Genomic DNA, 17387 nt, shown 5'->3' with positions numbered 1-17387 from the left:
CGCCCAGTTTAACTGGAGCTTGATTTGTCTGTCTGGGCTGATGAATTTGTCTACTCTAAGAAGTAAAACAAATTTCTCCGGGTAGACACAGACTGAATTACCCATCCCTTTCTTTGCTGAAGTGAAATCCTTCAGCCTCAGCAAGGTTTCACATTCCTTCCCATCAGAAATACAGGCTAATTGGTTTCTCAGATAGCCTCTGGTATCTTCCCAATGAGGGAGAATTAGCCAGCTACAGAGGAATCTAAAGGAATGAGTCTCTAACAGTAGACTTTAGATGCCATAGGGCATACTAGCTACACAATGCCAAGCTTGGGGTCAGGAAGACCTGGCTCAGATCCTGCTTCTGACACCTACTGAGCAACACACAGAATGGCCAAGCTAGAAGGAGCTTCAGAGGTCACTGCATGCAGTGTAGATGGGAGCAAGAAAGCTCTTGCCAGCAAACCTGATCAGCCATCTAGTCATTTATTTGAAGGTCTTCAGTGAAGGGGAATCCCCTACCTCCCTAAGCAGCACATTCTGTCCTCTCTTTCATTGCTGGGAATTTGTCCCTTAAATCTAGGCCGATTTTCCTTGCTTTCCTTGCTCACTGTCACCTATTGCTGTAGTTCTCCCCTCTGGGACCCCAGCTTACAAAGCACTTCACGTATTCATATGCATATAAACAAACTGCCTCATTTGATCTGTCTCATCACCTCTCTGCTGCCCCACTCTCTATGTCATCTCTTTATCAATAAGCCAGGAAGTATTTATAAAGAAACTGCTATGTCAGATACTAGGCTTGGAGCTAGAGATACAAGTACAAAGAATGTCGTCTTTGTGATGACATCAAGGGCTGAAGAGTAATCGCCTATACCTTCACTGTGACAAACTCTTTGGGGAAAACATGTGCAATTACTTGCAAGGGATTTCCAAATATTCCCAATTATTTCAATCAAACCTCTGATGGCATGGTCTCCCTAGTCCTCTCACAATCCTGGTTCAGGAATTATAGGATTTGGATTTGGAAGAGACCTCTAAGATCATTCAGTTCAATCAGAGATCAGAGAAATATCAGACTTGGAAGGGAGCTGAGAGATCAACTAGTCCAATGCCCTTATTTTACAGATGAGTAAACTAAGGCCTAGAGAGGGGAAGATTTTGCCTAAGGTTACACAGGTAGCTCAAAGTGGAATCAGAATTTGGATCTGGATTCTCTGTGGCCATTCTCTTTTAGCGGGAGGTACAGAATAAATACTCCTCTGTCCAGAGGGTAGGCTGGCTAGCCCCCAAAATAGCTGCCTTAAACAATGTGTTACACACACAGCAGCAAATAATTCCCTCAGTACAGGCTGCAGAAGAGAAATTATGTTCTGGGGACAGCTGTCTGGAGAAAGCACCAACCCTCCCAGCTTAGATGCTATAGGTTTTACCAAGTCCTTGGCATCTCCTTTGGGATGCATCATCCCTGGGTAGGAGCTAATGCAAAAATGACTATCCCCATTTTACAGAAGAATGTTACAAAGTAGATTCCTAAGAAGCTCCTGGCAAAGAAGTGGCAGGGGTAGGATTTGAAGCCATGTTCCTTAACTTCAAATTCTTGTCGTTCTGTAGCATGTACACCAAGAAAAGCAGAAGAGGTCAGTGAGCTCTGTTCTACAATGTGGGGCTTACAGGTCACATGCTAATAAATCCTAACTTTGCAACCGTGTGCATTTTATTCACTTAATTTAACAACATGACTCTGAGAAGGGGTCAGCAGGCCCAAGGGGTGTCTGCCAACAAAAATGGTGCAGCAGTTCTGTCTCTTACCTACTTCATAGAGTTGGAAGGATCTAAGGCGAAAATCAGTGCAAGTCACTCTGTAACACTCTAACAAGATAACCTAAAGGAACCTCTCTGCCAACTTTAAAGTCTCTGTAAATGCCACCTTTCTGTGCCACTCCAGTTTTGTGGTGACATCAAGGGCTGAAGAGTAATCCCTTATACCTTCACTGTGACAAACTCCTTGGGAAAATGTATAATGCCTTTGAAATATCCCCTTTTGTTGTTGCTCAATCATGCCTGATTCTTTGTGACTCCATTTGTGATTTTCTTGGCAAAGATACTGGGGTGGTTTGCCATTTCCTTTTCCAATGGATTAAGATAGTGTAAGAAAGTTATTCACCCCGGGTCACTTAGCTAGTGAGTTTGTAAGGTTAGATTTGGACTCAGGTCTTTCTGCCTCTAGGCCCAGCACTCTATCCACTGAGCTACCTAGCTGCCTTTGGAATATCTTCTAATGCTATCTAAAATATTTTTCTGATTCATTTCAGAATGCAGCTAGTGCTAGGATGGGGACAAGTTTTGAGAATATAGATTTTCAAGATGATTAAAAGAGCATTAGAAGATATTGACATTGATTTTGGAGTATGGGCAATTATCTGCATAGGTCTTGGCCATGGAAATTTTTTCCCCTATAAAAATTTTCTATGCCCTGATCCCATGATTCTCTAATCCTGACCTTCAGGAGCTCTTCGCAAATATAGAAGGATATAGAAGTCCAGGCTTCTAAGAGCCTCTCTTCATTTTTTCCTAAGCCTCATGGGAGAGCATAGCCAAGAATGACCCAGGGTAAGAAGGGGCATTGGTTGTGATCTGCATTGCTTGAGACAGGGCACACCTACCTGGCTCAGAGCACATCTCAATGCAATCCTGAAGGATTAAAGGGATAGGCCTCTATTTCATTGTCTCTTTCTAACTTTCACCCTCCACAGTCAGCATCAAACCTAGCCTGGGACAGGTAAGTGATATTGTGACAAAAGCATGGGTCAAAGTGCCAAAACAGTATGGGTCAGTTTCCATCTTTTTGAAATCTGTGAGCAGAAGTCCAGAACAGTCATGGGCCTGCCTGAGTTTTCAGGAGGCCATTTTGATGGTAGGGGGAGTAACTGTTGCTGTTGTTGCTTTAATTTTATTTTTACATTTTATTTAATTGATTAATTAAGACATTTTTTCCATGGTTACATGAATCGTGTTCTTTCCTTCCCCTCCTCCCCCCACCCTGCCTCCCATAGCCAACAATCAATACCACTGGGTTTTACATGTGTCATTGATCAAGACCTATTTCCATATTATTAATATTTGCATTTAGAGTCTACATCCCCATCAAACCATGTGATCAAGCAGTTGTTTTTCTTCTGTATTTCTACTCCCACAATTCTTTCTCTGGATGTGGATAGTGTTCTTTCTCATAAGTCCCTCAGAATTGTCCTGGATCATTGCATTGCTGTTAGTAGAGAAGTCCATTACATTCAGTTGTGCCACAGTGTGTCCATCTCTGTGTACAATGTTCTCCTGGTTCTCCTCCTTTTGCTCTGCATCCATTCCTGGAGGTTGTTCCAGTTCACATGGAATCCCTCTAGTTCATTATTCCTTTTAGCACAATAGTATTCCATCACCAACATATACCACAATTTATTCAGCTATTTCCCAATCGAAGGGCATCCCCTCATTTTACAATTTTTTGCCACCACAAAGAGGGTGGCTATAAATATTTTGTACAACTCTTTTTCCCTATGGTCTGTTTGGGGTAGAAAGCCAGCAGTGGTATGGCTAGATCAAAGGGCAGGCGGTCTTTTAAAGCCCTTTGGGCATAGTTCCAAATTGCCATCCAGAATGGTTGAACCAAACATTAATGTCCCAATTTTGCTACATCCCCTCTTTCCTTTGCTGTCATGTTAGCCAACCTACTAGGTGTAGGGTAGTACCTCAGAGTTGTTTTGATTTGCATTTCTCTAATTATAAGAGATTTAGGACACTTTTTCAAGTGCTTATTGATAGTTTTGATTTCTTTATCTGAAAATTTCCTATTCATGTACCTTTCCCATTTCTCAATTAGGGAATGGCTTCATTTTTTGTACAACTGATTTAGCTCCTTATATATTTGAGTAATTAAACCTTTGTCAGAGGTTTATATTTAAAACGATTTTCCCCCAATTTGTTGCTTCCCTTCTAATTTTGGTTGCATTGGTTTTGTTTGCACAAAAACTTTTTAATTTAATGCAATCAAAATTATTTATTTTACATTTCGTAATATTCTCTATCTCTTACTTGGTCTTAAAATCTGTCCCATAGATCTGACAGGTATACTATTGTATATTCACCTAATTTACTTTCCTTCTTTATATTCAAGTTATTCACCCATTCTAAATTTATCTTGATATAGGGTGTGAGATGTTGATCTAAACCTAATCTCTCCCATACTGTTTTCCAATTTTCCCAGAAGTTTTTGTCAAATAGTGGATTTTTGTCCCAAAAGCTAGGCTCTTTGGGTTTATCATACACTGTCTTGCTGAGGTCATTTACTCCAAATCTATTCCACTGATCTTCCCTTCTGTCCCTTATCCAGTACCATATTGTTTTGATGACCACTGTTTTATAGATTAAGATCTGGTACTGCTAGGCCCCCATCCTTCATATTTTTTTTATTATTTCCCTTGATATTCTTGATCTTTTGTTCTTCCAAATGAACTTTGTTATAGTTTTTTCTAATTCAGTAAAAAAATGTTTTGTGGTAGTTTGATAGGTATGGAACTGAATAAATAAATTAATTTGGGTGGGATTGTCATTTTTATTATGTTAGCTCATCCTACCCATGAGCAATTAATGTTTTTTCAATTGTTTAAATCTAGTTTTAATTGTGTGGGAAGTGTTTTGTAATTGTGTTCATATAATTCCTGTTTGTCTTGCAGATAGATTCCTAAGTATTTTATATTTTCTAGGGTGATTTTAAATGGAATTTCTCTTTCTAACTCTTGCTGTTGGAAATGTTGGAAATGTATAGAAATGTTGATGATTTATGTGCATTAATTTGTACCCTGCTACTTTGCTAAAGTAGTTGATTGTTTCCACTAGCTTTTTAGTTGATCCTCTAGGATTTTTTAGGTAGACCATCATATCATCTGTGAAGAGCTTGGTTTCCTCATTGTCTAGTTTAATACCTTCAATTTCTTTTTCTTCTCTGATTGCTACTGTGAGAGCTATTATGCTAAGTAATAGAGGTGATAATGGGCATCCTTGTTTCATTCCTGATCTTATTGGGAAGACTTCCAATTTATCTCCATTGCAGATGATGCTTATTGATGGTTTTGGACATATACTGTTTATTATTTTTAGGAAATGTTCTTCTATACCTATGCTTTCTAGTGTTTTCAATAGGAATGAGTATAATATTTTGTCAAAGGCTTTTTCTGCCTTCTGTCTCTTTCTATTGAGATAATCATGTGATTTCTGTTAGTTTGGTTGTTGATATGGCCAATTATGTGGATGGTTTTCCTAATACTGAACATTGCATTCCTGGTATAAATCACACCTGATCATAGTGAATAACCCTTGTGATCACTTGCTGGAGTCTTTTTGCTAGTATTCTATTTAAGATTTTTGCTTCTGTGATCATTAGGGAGATTGGTCTGTAGTTTTCTTTCTCAGTTTTCGATCTGCCTGGCTTTGGAACCAGTACCATATTTGTTTCATAAAAGGAATTTGGTAAAACTCCTTTGCTCATTTTGTCATATACTTTGTGTGGTATTGGGATTCGTTTTTCTTCAAATGTTTGATAGAATTCACTGATGAATCCATCTGGTCCTGGGGATTTTTTCTTAAGGAGTTATTTGATGACTTGTTCAATTTCTTTTTCTGATATGGGATTATTTAAGCATTCTATTTCTTCTGCTGTTAATCTAGACAATTTATTTTTTGTAAATATTCATCCATATCACCTAGATTGATGTATTTATTGCTATATAATTGGGCAAAATATTTTTAATGATTGCCTTAATTTCCTCTTCATTAGAGGTGAGGTCTCCCTTTTCATCTTTGATACTGTTAATTTGGTTTTCTTCTTTCCTTTTTTATTAGATTAACCAGTACTTTGTCTATTTTATTTATTTTTTTTCAAAGTACCAGATGCTAGTCTTATTAATTCAATAGTTTTTTCACTTTTAATTTTATTAATTTCTCCTTTAATTTTTAGGATTTTTAATTTAATTTTTAACTGGGGATTTTTAATTTATTCTCTTTCTAGTTTTTTCATTTGCATGCCCAATTCATTGACCTCTTCCCTCCCTGATTTGTTAATATGTGCACTTAAGGATATAAATTTCATCCGGAGTACTGCTTTGGCTGCATCCCACATATTTTGATAGGATGTCGCATCGTTGTCATTCTCGTCAATGAAATTATTGTTTCTATAATTTGTTCTTTAACTGATTTGGGAGAATTATATTATTTAATTTCCAATTAATTTTTGATTTGGCTCTCCATGTACCCTTGATAATTATTATTTTTATTGCATTATTATTTGAAAAGGTTGAATTTATTATTTCTGCTCTTTTGCACTTGTTTGCCATGTTTTATGACCTTGTACATGGTCAGTCTTTGTGAATGTACCATGTGCTGCTGAAAAGGTGGTATGTTCCTTTTTGTTCCTATTTATTTTTCTCCACATATCTATTAACTGTATTTTTTCTAAGATTTCATTCACATCTCTTACCTCTTTCTTATTTACTTTTTGGTTTGATGATTTATCTAGCTCTGATAGAGGAAAGTTCAGTTCTCCCACTAGTATAGTTTTACTATCTATTTCCTCCTTAAGCTCCACTAGTTTCTCCTTTAGAAATCTGGATGCTATACCATTTGGTGCATACATGTTGAGTACTGATATTTCCTCATTGTCTATATTGCCTTTTTATGAGGATGTAATTAACTTCCCTATCTCTTTTAATCAAGATCTATTTTTCCTCTGTTTTGTCAGATATAATTATTGTGACTCTGCCTTCTTTTTCTCAGTTGATGCTCAGTGATTTTGCTCCAGTCTTTTACCTTTATGCTACGTGTGTCTGTCTGCCTCATGTGTGTTTCTTGGAGACAACATATGGTTTTTTGTCCTTTTGAGGTACCTTATATTGATTGATGATGAGAAGAGGGAGATCCTTGCTTCTACACTGTGGTCATCTTAACCCAGAAGTCCCCTGTTGTTGCTTTTATAACAGGGCAAGACTTGGACCCAGAAAATGGTGAAACTCTAGGTGAAACCCACATTGGAAATTTTAGGGTGAGATTTCAAAGGGACAGTGGTGGTAACTGCTATGTAGACCAGCACTGCCGCTCTCCTGACAGCCCCAGCTCCTGGGCCCCCATCTTCAGAAACAAATACTGCCTCAGGAGAGAAAGAGAGGGGGGAAAGCCTAATAACTTTTCTGTACTTCCATGAGGATTCTTAGCATCTCTCTAATAAACAGCCTTAGGTTGGCATTTTTCTTCTCCAAGAAGCCCATTATGCTTCTATTTGGCTCTGTACTAGTAAACTTAGGACTCTGGTCCTTAGAATTTAATAAAATTTATTAGAATGGCTTGGATAGGTAAAAGATGAGAAAGAGATAGAACTAGAGAGAGATTAAGGGTTAGCCCAGCTTCCCATGAGGCAGGGTCCAGTGGCACTCCCAGCAGCTGCTTCCTTCACAGGACACCAGAGACAGAATGGGAGCACTTCCTCCGTTGACCCTTTCATCCTCTCTTTCACGCCCAGTTCAAGTTCAGAGGTAGCCTACGTGGATGGGTGACGTGACAAAGGGGAAATTTCCTTCTCCCAGCTCCCAGCTTAAAGTAGTGCCTTCCACTTTTACTTACCTCTCCAACCCAGAGCTGGGTGCTGACTAGGAGAAGCTCCACTGACTTCTGGGCTTCTCATTGCCATACCTCATTCTAATCCTTGCTTCTTCCTGGCAGTTTTCCCTTCCCGTCCCCATTACCTCCAGGTTGTGTAATGTATTATCCAATCTGTTTCACTTAAGTGACCCCAAATTCAACATCTATTCCCATTATATGCCAGGCAAAGAAAAGGCTGATGAGAGAGCTCTGCCTGCAATACTCCTAGCTGCTGCCATTGATTAAGCCTAGGTTGATGGGCCAAGACTTGGCTGTTTCCTCTCATCTGCTGGCCATTGATATGGCCTCGCGTGTCACTTGGCTTTCTCGTCATTTCAATTAACCTTGTCATTCCATTGGGGTGAGGGGGGCAATGGACTGTGATATTGAAGGGACCTTGTCTACTTAATTATTAGTATCATTTTTACAGCCGGTCTAGTCTCGAGAGAGATTGATTTTGTAGAGAAAGATGAAGTGTTTTCGACTCCTTCTGTCTAGATCTGGAGATCTGTGGGGCATGGGAGAAGGACAACAGGTAGAGAGGAAACTCTGGTGCCAGAACCGACTGTGACAACTTAGGAGCTGACGTGCTTGGGCAACCTTAGGAGACTTTATGAATGTTGTTGATTATTCTTCTTTCTCCTGGATGCCTTCCAAGTCTAGAACCTGTGTTCCTTAGCGTTCAACGTAAAGGAATTGACTGATCGGTGATGAGGAATCTCATACTCGCCTCCCATCCCTGGGCCAAAAGTATTCCAAACCCCCCCTGAAAAGAGTTTGTCTTGGCTGTTTGAGGCAAGTGGGAGAGGGCAGAGGGCAGAGGAGCTCTTGGGTGCCTGTCTTGGCCCCCCTCCACTCCTTTCCTCAACCATGAAGCCTGACAAGAGCTTGGCAACAGACGAGCAGCAAGCACCTTCCCCATTGGGTCTGGCTCTTAAGGAACAGGAATGACTACAAACAAAAGACATCATTTCCTGCCCCATCACTGAAGAAAGTCACTGAGCAATGCAGAGTCCCCGGGTTTGCATCTACCCAGGCTTTTCTGACCCCTAGGACGGAGTTACTTGAGCTGAGAACTCCTTCCAACTGAGGAAGTATAGCTTGTGCACCTACTCTGTGTCAGACATTGCGCTATGCCCTGGGGATACGGAAAGAAGGAGGGGGCGAGAAAAAGAAAAGAAACTGCCCCTGAGAACTCAGCATCATGGGTTCCAAGCTGCTCTGACAAGGATCTAAGTGCCTCCCAGGTGTCCGTTGACAAGCTCCATTCTGGGGATGCAAAGACAAAGCCCCAAACTGGGCCACCAGGATATAGTTGGTCACAAAATCATTTCAGCCGCTCTAAAGGAATGTCATTTTTGTGTCGAACGATCGTCCCTCCAACACCAATCGCAACCTTCTGTAACTTCCTAGACGACTTTTTTTAACTCTTTGTGAGCCCACTTGGGGTTTTCTTTCTTTTTTTAAATTTAGAATATTTTCCTAGATGCCTTTTAAGGAGTTGCTGGTTCAAAGGAGGCAGACGGAGAGCTTTTGTGTCCTCATCTGTGACCCCAACCTCCTAGGGGAGGCGAGGGCCAGAGGTGGTAACAATGTACTTGCTGAAGTACTTGGTGGCCTTGAATGTGATTTAGAAATGTCCATTCTAAAGGGCAGGCCTGGAACAGTTTGTGGCTCTCTCTCCTGCTCCAGGATCATCCCCTCCCTCCAAAATAGTGTGTGCCCTCTCGTCCCTCGGTCTTCGAGCCTCAAGGACTGGCTGAGAGCTGAGCCTGGCTCCCAAAGAGGGCTTCATGCTCCTGGGCCTTCTCAGCTCGTCCTCTCATCCTCACTCCTCATGGGAAACAGCAGCCTTAGGCAAAGGGCTTACTTCCTCTGCCTTCTTCCTATTTAGCGTGTCTTGTCGTGGGGCCCCACCCCCACAATCCGTGTTCTGAAGGGTGTTGTGAGGCGTTTCCTTAGAGCTCAAGGTTTGAGCCATTTAAGGTAGATGCCATGCCTGCCTCAGGCCTTTCCTAGCTGTGCGACTCAGGGCACGTCGCTTCAACTTGGTGAGAATGTGGGGAGGATGAAGTGCTTGGTGAATGGTAGCCAGTGTTATTCCTTACCTTCAGCCCTGGGAGTCCTCCAGGGGTCTGGGCCCTCTGGCGCTCCCTTGGGGTCAAAGGTCTAGCTTGGTCTCCATGGTGGACCCTTTCCATTCCACTCCCACCCCAGCCCGGCCTAGACTCTCACCTCCGTCCTTAATTGTACTCACTCTGCCTCTCACTTGTGTCTCCCCTGTCCCCCAGTGCCACCCCACCTTCCTCTCCTGCCTCCCCCTTCTAGCATCCCCCGTAGCCCCATGAAACCTTTATTTTCTGAGAAATTTCACCCTCGCCCACCCTCTCGGTCCCCCTCTGGGGTCCCAAGACTTGAATCTTGTAGACAGGAGTGCTAGAAGCCATTAAGGCTTCTCCTGCTCAAGGCCGTCATTGGGATTTCTTGCAATGTGTATGGGGGCCGAGGCCTGGAATGGCATTTCGTTATTAGTGAGGAACCCCCCCCCCCACTTCCTTTTGTAAATGAAAGTGCTCTTCATTTTATTTCACCTGAACATGGGAAAAGCTAAGTGTTTCCGACTGGACGAGGCGGGTGGACAGCGGTTTGGGGCAGGGGGCCTGGCAGGTTTGAAGACAGGCCTAAAGCTGCCCCTCTCCCCCACCTCCACCTACCCCTTCCTGCCTCAACTCCTCAAACCAGGGTTACTAAAGCCCATTGGAACACAATAGCCGACAAAGAATTAGGGCCAAAATTGGTTTAATAATAACTGAAAAAGAGAAAGGGAACAGCTAGTGGTGACAAGGCCTCCCCGCCCCCCCCCCCCAGTCATGCTGGCATCCTTGCAGGAGGAGGAATCCGGGCCAAGAAACAAGTTCTCATCTCTCGTGGGGGCTCAGGAATTTTGTGGCAAAAGTCTAACAATCAAAGCATGTTGGAGATTCTGGGGCAAAAGGAAAGTCTAAACAGTCCTAACTTCTTGGGGCTTTTCTAGGAAGGGTTGATGAACTCTAACTGATGAACTGTACGAGGGTCAACGGTGCTGCGACAACTGGCGGGTTTTCTTTTCTTAGCTTCTTCCAGTGTTCCGTCTGGGCCCTGAGCGTAGCTCTCGGGCCTGGCCAGGGCCTTAGACCCGGAGGAGTTCAAGAAAGTTTTTGTAGCAGATGGCGATCCAGTCAGGGTGGTTGGCAGAGGCCCACTGCACGTTGTTAATCTCCCCGTTGGCGGTGTAGGTCAGGATGGGGTCCTCTGCGGCCGGGGGGTTCTGCTGAAAGTCCCAGATGAGAGCCCGGTGGTCGTCGGCAGCGGTGCAGATGTGGCCGGACGAGTGAGGCGCCCAGGTGATCCCGTTGACACAGGCCCCGTGACGGTTTAGGTGGACCACAGGCGAGCCCGGCATACGCAGGTCGAGGATGACCACCTCAGTGGAATTCATGGCCGCGGTGGCCACATAGTTAAGGTCTTTTTTGTTCCAGGCGAGGCGCAGCAGCGGCAGGCGCTGGGGTTCCTCGTACACCACGGTGTTTCGATCCAGCTGGCGCATGTCAAACATCCGCAAGGCGCCATCGGCACCCACGGAAGCGAACACGTCCCGGCCCCCTCCGAAGGCGACGTCATAGACCTCTTTGTCGTGGTTAACAATCTGCGACTTCCCGTGCCCGGACACTCGGCCCACTATCTGACGGGTCTCCAGGGCCCAGATGGTGCACGTGGTGTCGCTGCTTGAGGTGGCCAGAAGGGAGGGGTCTGTCTCGTTCCAGTCAAAAGAAGTGAGGGGCGAGCAGAAGCGAGTATTCTTGTTGTGATTGAGGAGGCACTCGAGGCGGGGTTCCAAGTCGGCGGCAGCCCCAACCGTGGAAGCTGCCTCGGCAACAGTGAACCCACGCCCGCGCCCGCGCCCGCGCCCGCGACCACGCCCGCGCCCTTGGAAAACACTGCCCTCTGCCGCCTGGGCGCCTTGGATAGCTCCCCTTGCCCTACCCGTGGCGGGGAGCACATCGGTGGCACTTGGGCAGCGCCAGACTCTCAGGTAGTCCCCGCTAGTGGCTAGCAGGTCTGGACGAATACCCTGAGGATCAGGGATCCACATGACCTTGGTGGCGGGGTAGGGGTGACTCAGAGTGTGCCCACATATAAAGTCCCCGTGGGTGTCAACCCAGTCAGAGGCCAGGCTCACGAGTTGGACCTTGTTACCGTATTCTTCCATGAAACTTCCCAGAGCCAAGCGGAAGGGCTGGTCGGCCCGAACGCTCCAATTCAGGGCATAGACGGTCCAGGGGGCTTCATACCTGTAGATCTTGCGGTACTGATAATCGGTCCGCGACACCTGGGCCATGGTGTGGCTCCGATCACCTCCTTCACTCTCCGGGAAAGCTAGCTTTGACCTCGCCGGCAAATCTGGGTCAGCGTCCAGGTCTGCCACAACCTAGGGCAAGAGATGTGAGGATCTGAAGGGGAGAGAAGGCTGAGAGGGTGCCGGAAGCGGGTTCAAGGGTCACCGGGCACTTCCCCTGCCCCCACCCAGACAGTTATGACATAGGCTCACCCTATCACCTGCCCGCTGACAACTTCCCTTTTACACGGGAGGGAAAGAAATGAGGTGGGGTCGGCTTCTAGAGTCCCACAGCCAGATGGCGGGGACAGCAGGAGAATCCCAGCTCTATGTGCCTATCAAGCCACCATTCTTTTCCGTTTCTTAGTCTCGTGCCATGAGCACGAAGATGTCACCTGTCTGCTTGATTTTGTCCAGATATCTCTCTCCTATTCTCTCTGGCACACAAAAAGCACCAACTGAGTATCTGTGGAGATGAATAAATAACCTTTGTGGTAAAAGGGCATCTCGGAATGGCAGTTGGGTCACATGGTGGATAAAGCCCCCGCCCGGAAGTCGAGAGGACACGAGTTCAAATGTAGCCCCAGACACTTACTAGCTGTGTGGCTAGTCGCTTAACCCCGATCGCCACCCTTCTGGCTCAGAATTGATACTAAGACAAAAGGTTAAGGGTTTAAAGGAGAAAAAAAGTGCATCTTGCTTGTAAAATCAGGTTGGCGGCTTTCTCTCGCCTCGTTTCTTTCTAGCAGGTGATGCTGTTCTGTTTAATACATAAAGAAAGTGAAACCCAGAAGACTAGACTCCAGCTCTCCTCTGCTGTTCTTTCCATTTCACTTGAGGCAAAATGGAGTTTTTGAGAGAGGCCTGAACCCAGAATCAAGAAGACCTGTGTTCAGATTCTGCGGTCTGATCAAGTGACTTCAGCTCTCTGGGTGTCAGTAGCCTCCTCTGTAAAACATCTGCAAAATGATTTTCAAATCTTCAGTCACCTCGCTGTCACTCATCGCCATTCTTAATCCCACAAGTGGTATATTTTCCCTCCTCAAGTCATCCTGCATACACTTGCCCCGCCAACATGCCTTCCACTACTAGAATGTAGCCTTCTCATGTTGAATTCATTTTTGTATCCCTGATTGTTATTGTTGTTCATCCTTCATTTTTCAAAGAGGTACTCTGAGCACTATGCAGCTCCCTTCAGCTCCCTTTAAGACCATTGTAACCAATCGTCTTAACGTGCCCCCTTCTGGCTAAGGAAGTCCTCGCATGATACCTGATACTCAGGAGCTCAGTACATCATTCTAGAATTATTTTCCACTAGGCAGTATATATTCTCCATAAGGGAAAGGCTAGTATCTTTTTGTGAAACCATTAACCATAACCACTACAATCCCCATGGACAAAAATAATAACTGGCGTTTATATGACACTCTATGACTTACAAAGGACTTTGCCTATTTTTATCCCATTTGAACCTCACAACGACCCTGGCAGATAAACGCTGACATCACCCTCCATTTTACAGGTGAGGAAACCAAGACTTAGAGATATAAAGAAACTTGCCCAGAGGCACATATCTCGTGTTAGTGGTATTAATCGAACCCAGATCTTCCCAAGCCCATGTACCAAGCTGCTTCAATGAATAAACAATCGAAAGGCATAGAAACCTGTGAAACAAACCCATACGTTGGCAGCATCCTCTTTTTTTCTTTTGCCTGCTTTCTCCGAGGCAATGGGCACCACTACGCTCCCTCCCGGGACCTGGTTTTCGGATTCATTTTTCTTTGTAGAGACTGCAGGAACGTGAGGCAGACCAGGAAGGAGACTTGGAACCTCACAACCAATACAATGAGGATTATCAACGACAAGCAGAAGCCTACAGGAAACTGGGGAAGAAGGTCTTCCCTCTAGGCTGGAGATGCCATCTGGCAATTTGGCCTAGACTCCAGGGAATGAGCGAGGGGGCAGAAAAAGTGAATTTGCGAATCCCAGACCAAAATTTCTAGCAATCAATGAGCCTCAGAGCTAAGATTCTGTATAAGTCTGACCAGCAACTACAAGTTTCTCAGACTCGTGGAGCAACAATAGCCTCTTTTTCCCATAACCCCCACAAGAGAATAATCTTCTCAAATAGATACAAATGTGTTTCAGCTTGAGTTCAGCAGGCTTACAGAATTTCTGTGGAAAGTGCACATATGTAATCAAGGGTATAATTTAGGAAAGTGCATATCACAGAATAGAGATATAAAGTTAATTAACATCCCAGTAATTATGCCTCAGAAAGGTGACAGTAAAGAGGTTTGAGTTGCTGAGTGTCTAATGACGCATTCATGTTGTTTGTGAAAAACTCAACATCAGAAAAGTGAAAGAACAAACTTGGCATGGTACCAAACTACATCACCCATCACCGGGAGGACAATGAAGTTTCCAGGCTTGCCTCTTGATTGTAACAATGTCCTCTGGACAGAATTCAAGTCAGGAACCAGAGAATACAGGTCCTCGGGGCTTCCCAAGTTCACCCCGTCATTTTTCCCTGCTCCCTGACACTCAAGGACCCCTTTCCCCACTTTTGTTTTGGTTTTATTTTTTTTTTAGAAAAAAAATTTTTCCATGGTTACATGATTCATGTTCTTGCTCTCTTTCCCCCCCACCCCCACCCCCGGTAGGCAACACACATTTCCACTGGTTTCTTCCTGTGTTATCGATCAAGACCTATTTCCATATTATTGATAATTGTTCTAGGGTGGTCATTAAGAGTCTACATCCTAGGGGCAGCTGGGTAGCTCAGTGGATTGAGAGTCAGGCCTAGAGACGGGAGGTCCTGGGTTCAAATCCGGCCTCAGCTGTGACCCTAGGCAAGTCACTGAACCCCCACTGCCCAGCCCTTACCACTCTTCTGCCTTGGAGCCAATACACAGAAGTTAAGGGTTTAAAAAAATTTTTTTTAATTAAATTCTCTGTCTCCAAGACCAGTGCTATCAGCCCTGGTTGTCGCTGATAGTCGGCCACTCGAGTATTCCTCTGTACAGCTCATGTTTCTTCTAGTCAGTCAGACAGACAGTCAGCTTTCATTAAGCACCTACCATGTGCCAGGTATTGTGCAGAACATCTTGGGATATAAAGGTAAAAAGATGGTCTTCATTGTCAAGGAGCCCTCCGTCTAATGGAGGAGATGGCATACAAACAGCTATGATCAGGAGAGGAAAGGCCCTGGCCTTAAGGGGGATCAGGAGGGGATTCTGGCAGAAGATGGGACTTCAGGATTTTAGCTGGCACAGGAAGGAAGCCAGGGAAGCCGGGAAACGAGGAGAACAGCCCAGGCTCGGGAGACAGCAAGGACAAATGCCTGCGAGCCAGAGATGGAATGTCTGTTGAAAACTAGCTAGGAGGCCAGTGTCTCTGGACGGAAGACTATGTGGCAGGGAATAAGGTGGAAGAAGGCGGGAGAAGTAGGAGCCAGGTTATGAAGGGTTTTAAACAGGGACAAAACAGAATTTACACGTGATCCTGGAGGGGGGGCCACTAGAGTTTCTTCAATGGGGTCAGTGAGGGGCAGGAATATATAGTCCTGTACTTTTAGGAAGATCACTGACAGTTGACTGGAGAAGGGATTGGAATTGGGGAGAGACTTGTGGCCCAGTGGATTGAGTGCTGGGCCTGAATTCAGGAAGACCCGGGTTCAAATATCTGTTTTCAGACACTTACTGGCTGTGTGACCCGAGGGAAATCATTTAACCTTGTTTGCCTCAGTTTCCTCATCTGTAAAATGATCTGGAGAAGGACATGGCAAACTACTCCAGTATCTTTGCCATAAAACCCCCCAAAACAGGTCATGAAGAGTAAGACGCAACCAAAATGACCGAACAACAACAAAGACCAGCCAACAGAAGGCCGAAAGGAATCTGCTAGAAGAATGCGAATTTATCATAAAAATTTTCCAGAAACGAGGTATTTAAAACTGGGGAAAGGGTTGATGCGGACACGATTAGGATGTAGAATCTTTTTTTTTAACCCTTAGCTTCTGTGCATTGGCTCCTTGGTAGAAGAGTGGTAAGGGTGGGCCATGGGGCTCAAGTGACCTGCCCAGGGTCACCCAGCTGGGAAGTGTCTGAGTCAGGATTTGAACCCAGGACCTCCCGTCTCTAGGCCTGGCTCTCCATCCACTGAGCTACCCAGCTGCCCCTGAGACAGAGAATTTAAGAGCTAGTCTCACCTCTGGCACAAGTCCTCTTACCTACAGAGCTTCTATTTGCTTCTCTTTAAAACGAGGATAGCAAACTATCTACCTCACAAGACCACTGAGAGAAAAATACTTTGTAAACTCTCAAACCGTGCATTCCAGGGCTCTCTGAACCCTGTGCCTTAGAGGGTTGAGTTAGAGTCCCAGATCACCTGGCAAATTCTAAGGGCATCAGGGGAGGCTTCGAAGGGACAATTAGAGGTTATTGCAGACCTGGAGGCTTAGAAGCAACCAGCTTGTTCTACCCCTCATTTTATGGAGGAGGAAATGGTCCCTGAAAGGTGAAGTGATTTACCCAAGGTCACTCCTATCTGAGTCATCGCTTGTGTTGTCTCTGGAACTCTCATCACAACTTACCTTTGCTCATCTGCTAGGCTCAGCCAAACGGGCCTCCTCCTGTCCTTTTATCTCTACCAACAAGAGGGACTTGTCCTCTGTTCCCTTGAAATGGCGTTGGGACAGCTCCTCTTGGCAGCTAGTACCTTCACTGAGTGCCGACACAGACATCAACAGGTTTCAGCATGTCCCTGACAAGGCTTTCTCTCTCCTCTCATGCTATTTAAAATCTTTGCTTTGCTGGAGCACGTCATCGAGGGCTATATTCCTCAGACACCTCCCCATGCTCTAGAATGTTACTTTTTGTGCTCTCCGTGCCACCCCCCACTTTAACTTGCCAGGCTGCGTTTATCTCTAGTTAATGGTCATTCAAAGTACTCTGAAAAAATCCTAATTCCCAGAAAGGTTTGGTTTTTTTGGAATTTTTGTTAGAGGGAGGGATGTCGAAGCATCTCCACCCCGGAAGGACCCTCCGTGGTAAGCTGCCCCCCTCACTGGTTCCTTATTGGGAATCTTGTCTGCAGTGTTGTACCAGCAACTGACAAGTGTCTCGGACCTGAATGCAATGGGGAAGTTGCCATTTCCAGAACTAACCCAACTCATTGTTGGATTACTCTCATCCGTAGGAAGCTTCTCTCACATTGATTCTCCATGCATTTCTCTGCATCTCATTGCGCCTAGTTCTGCTCTCAAATATGGACTCAAGGCCTTTCCCCATCCTCTTCTCCCCCTGAAGGACATCCCCTAGTTTATCAGTGTCTGTCCCAAATG

The 17387-nt window shown here is 44.8% G+C and overlaps 1 protein-coding gene across 1 annotated transcript; it reads right to left on the bottom strand.

The window, feature by feature from the left end:
• Positions 1-10837: 10837 nt before the first annotated feature.
• Positions 10838-13053, bottom strand: LOC123253694 (DDB1- and CUL4-associated factor 7-like). Its single transcript, XM_044682845.1, has 3 exons — positions 13033-13053; positions 11719-12136; positions 10838-11571 (listed from the first exon to the last, which is right to left on the bottom strand). Exons 1-3 carry the CDS (start codon positions 13051-13053, stop codon positions 10838-10840), a joined length of 1173 nt encoding a protein of 390 aa, XP_044538780.1.
• Positions 13054-17387: the final 4334 nt, after the last annotated feature.

The sequence above is a fragment of the Gracilinanus agilis genome, chromosome X, assembly GCF_016433145.1.
Source record: "Gracilinanus agilis isolate LMUSP501 chromosome X, AgileGrace, whole genome shotgun sequence".
Classification (NCBI taxonomy): Eukaryota; Metazoa; Chordata; class Mammalia; order Didelphimorphia; family Didelphidae; genus Gracilinanus; species Gracilinanus agilis.
This window is presented reverse-complemented; position numbering and strand designations above follow the sequence as displayed.

Bases quoted from the DNA above. Each gene is read 5' to 3' on its own strand.
- LOC123253694 (XM_044682845.1), bottom strand. From the start codon at position 13,053: ATGGCGATGAGTGACAGCGAG. The intron at 12,137-13,032 runs GTGACTGAAGAT...CTCTTGCCCTAG, and splicing joins TGGCGATGAGTGACAGCGAG to GTTGTGGCAGACCTGGACGC. The intron at 11,572-11,718 runs GTGCCACCGATG...TTGCCGAGGCAG, and splicing joins GAGAGTCTGGCGCTGCCCAA to CTTCCACGGTTGGGGCTGCC.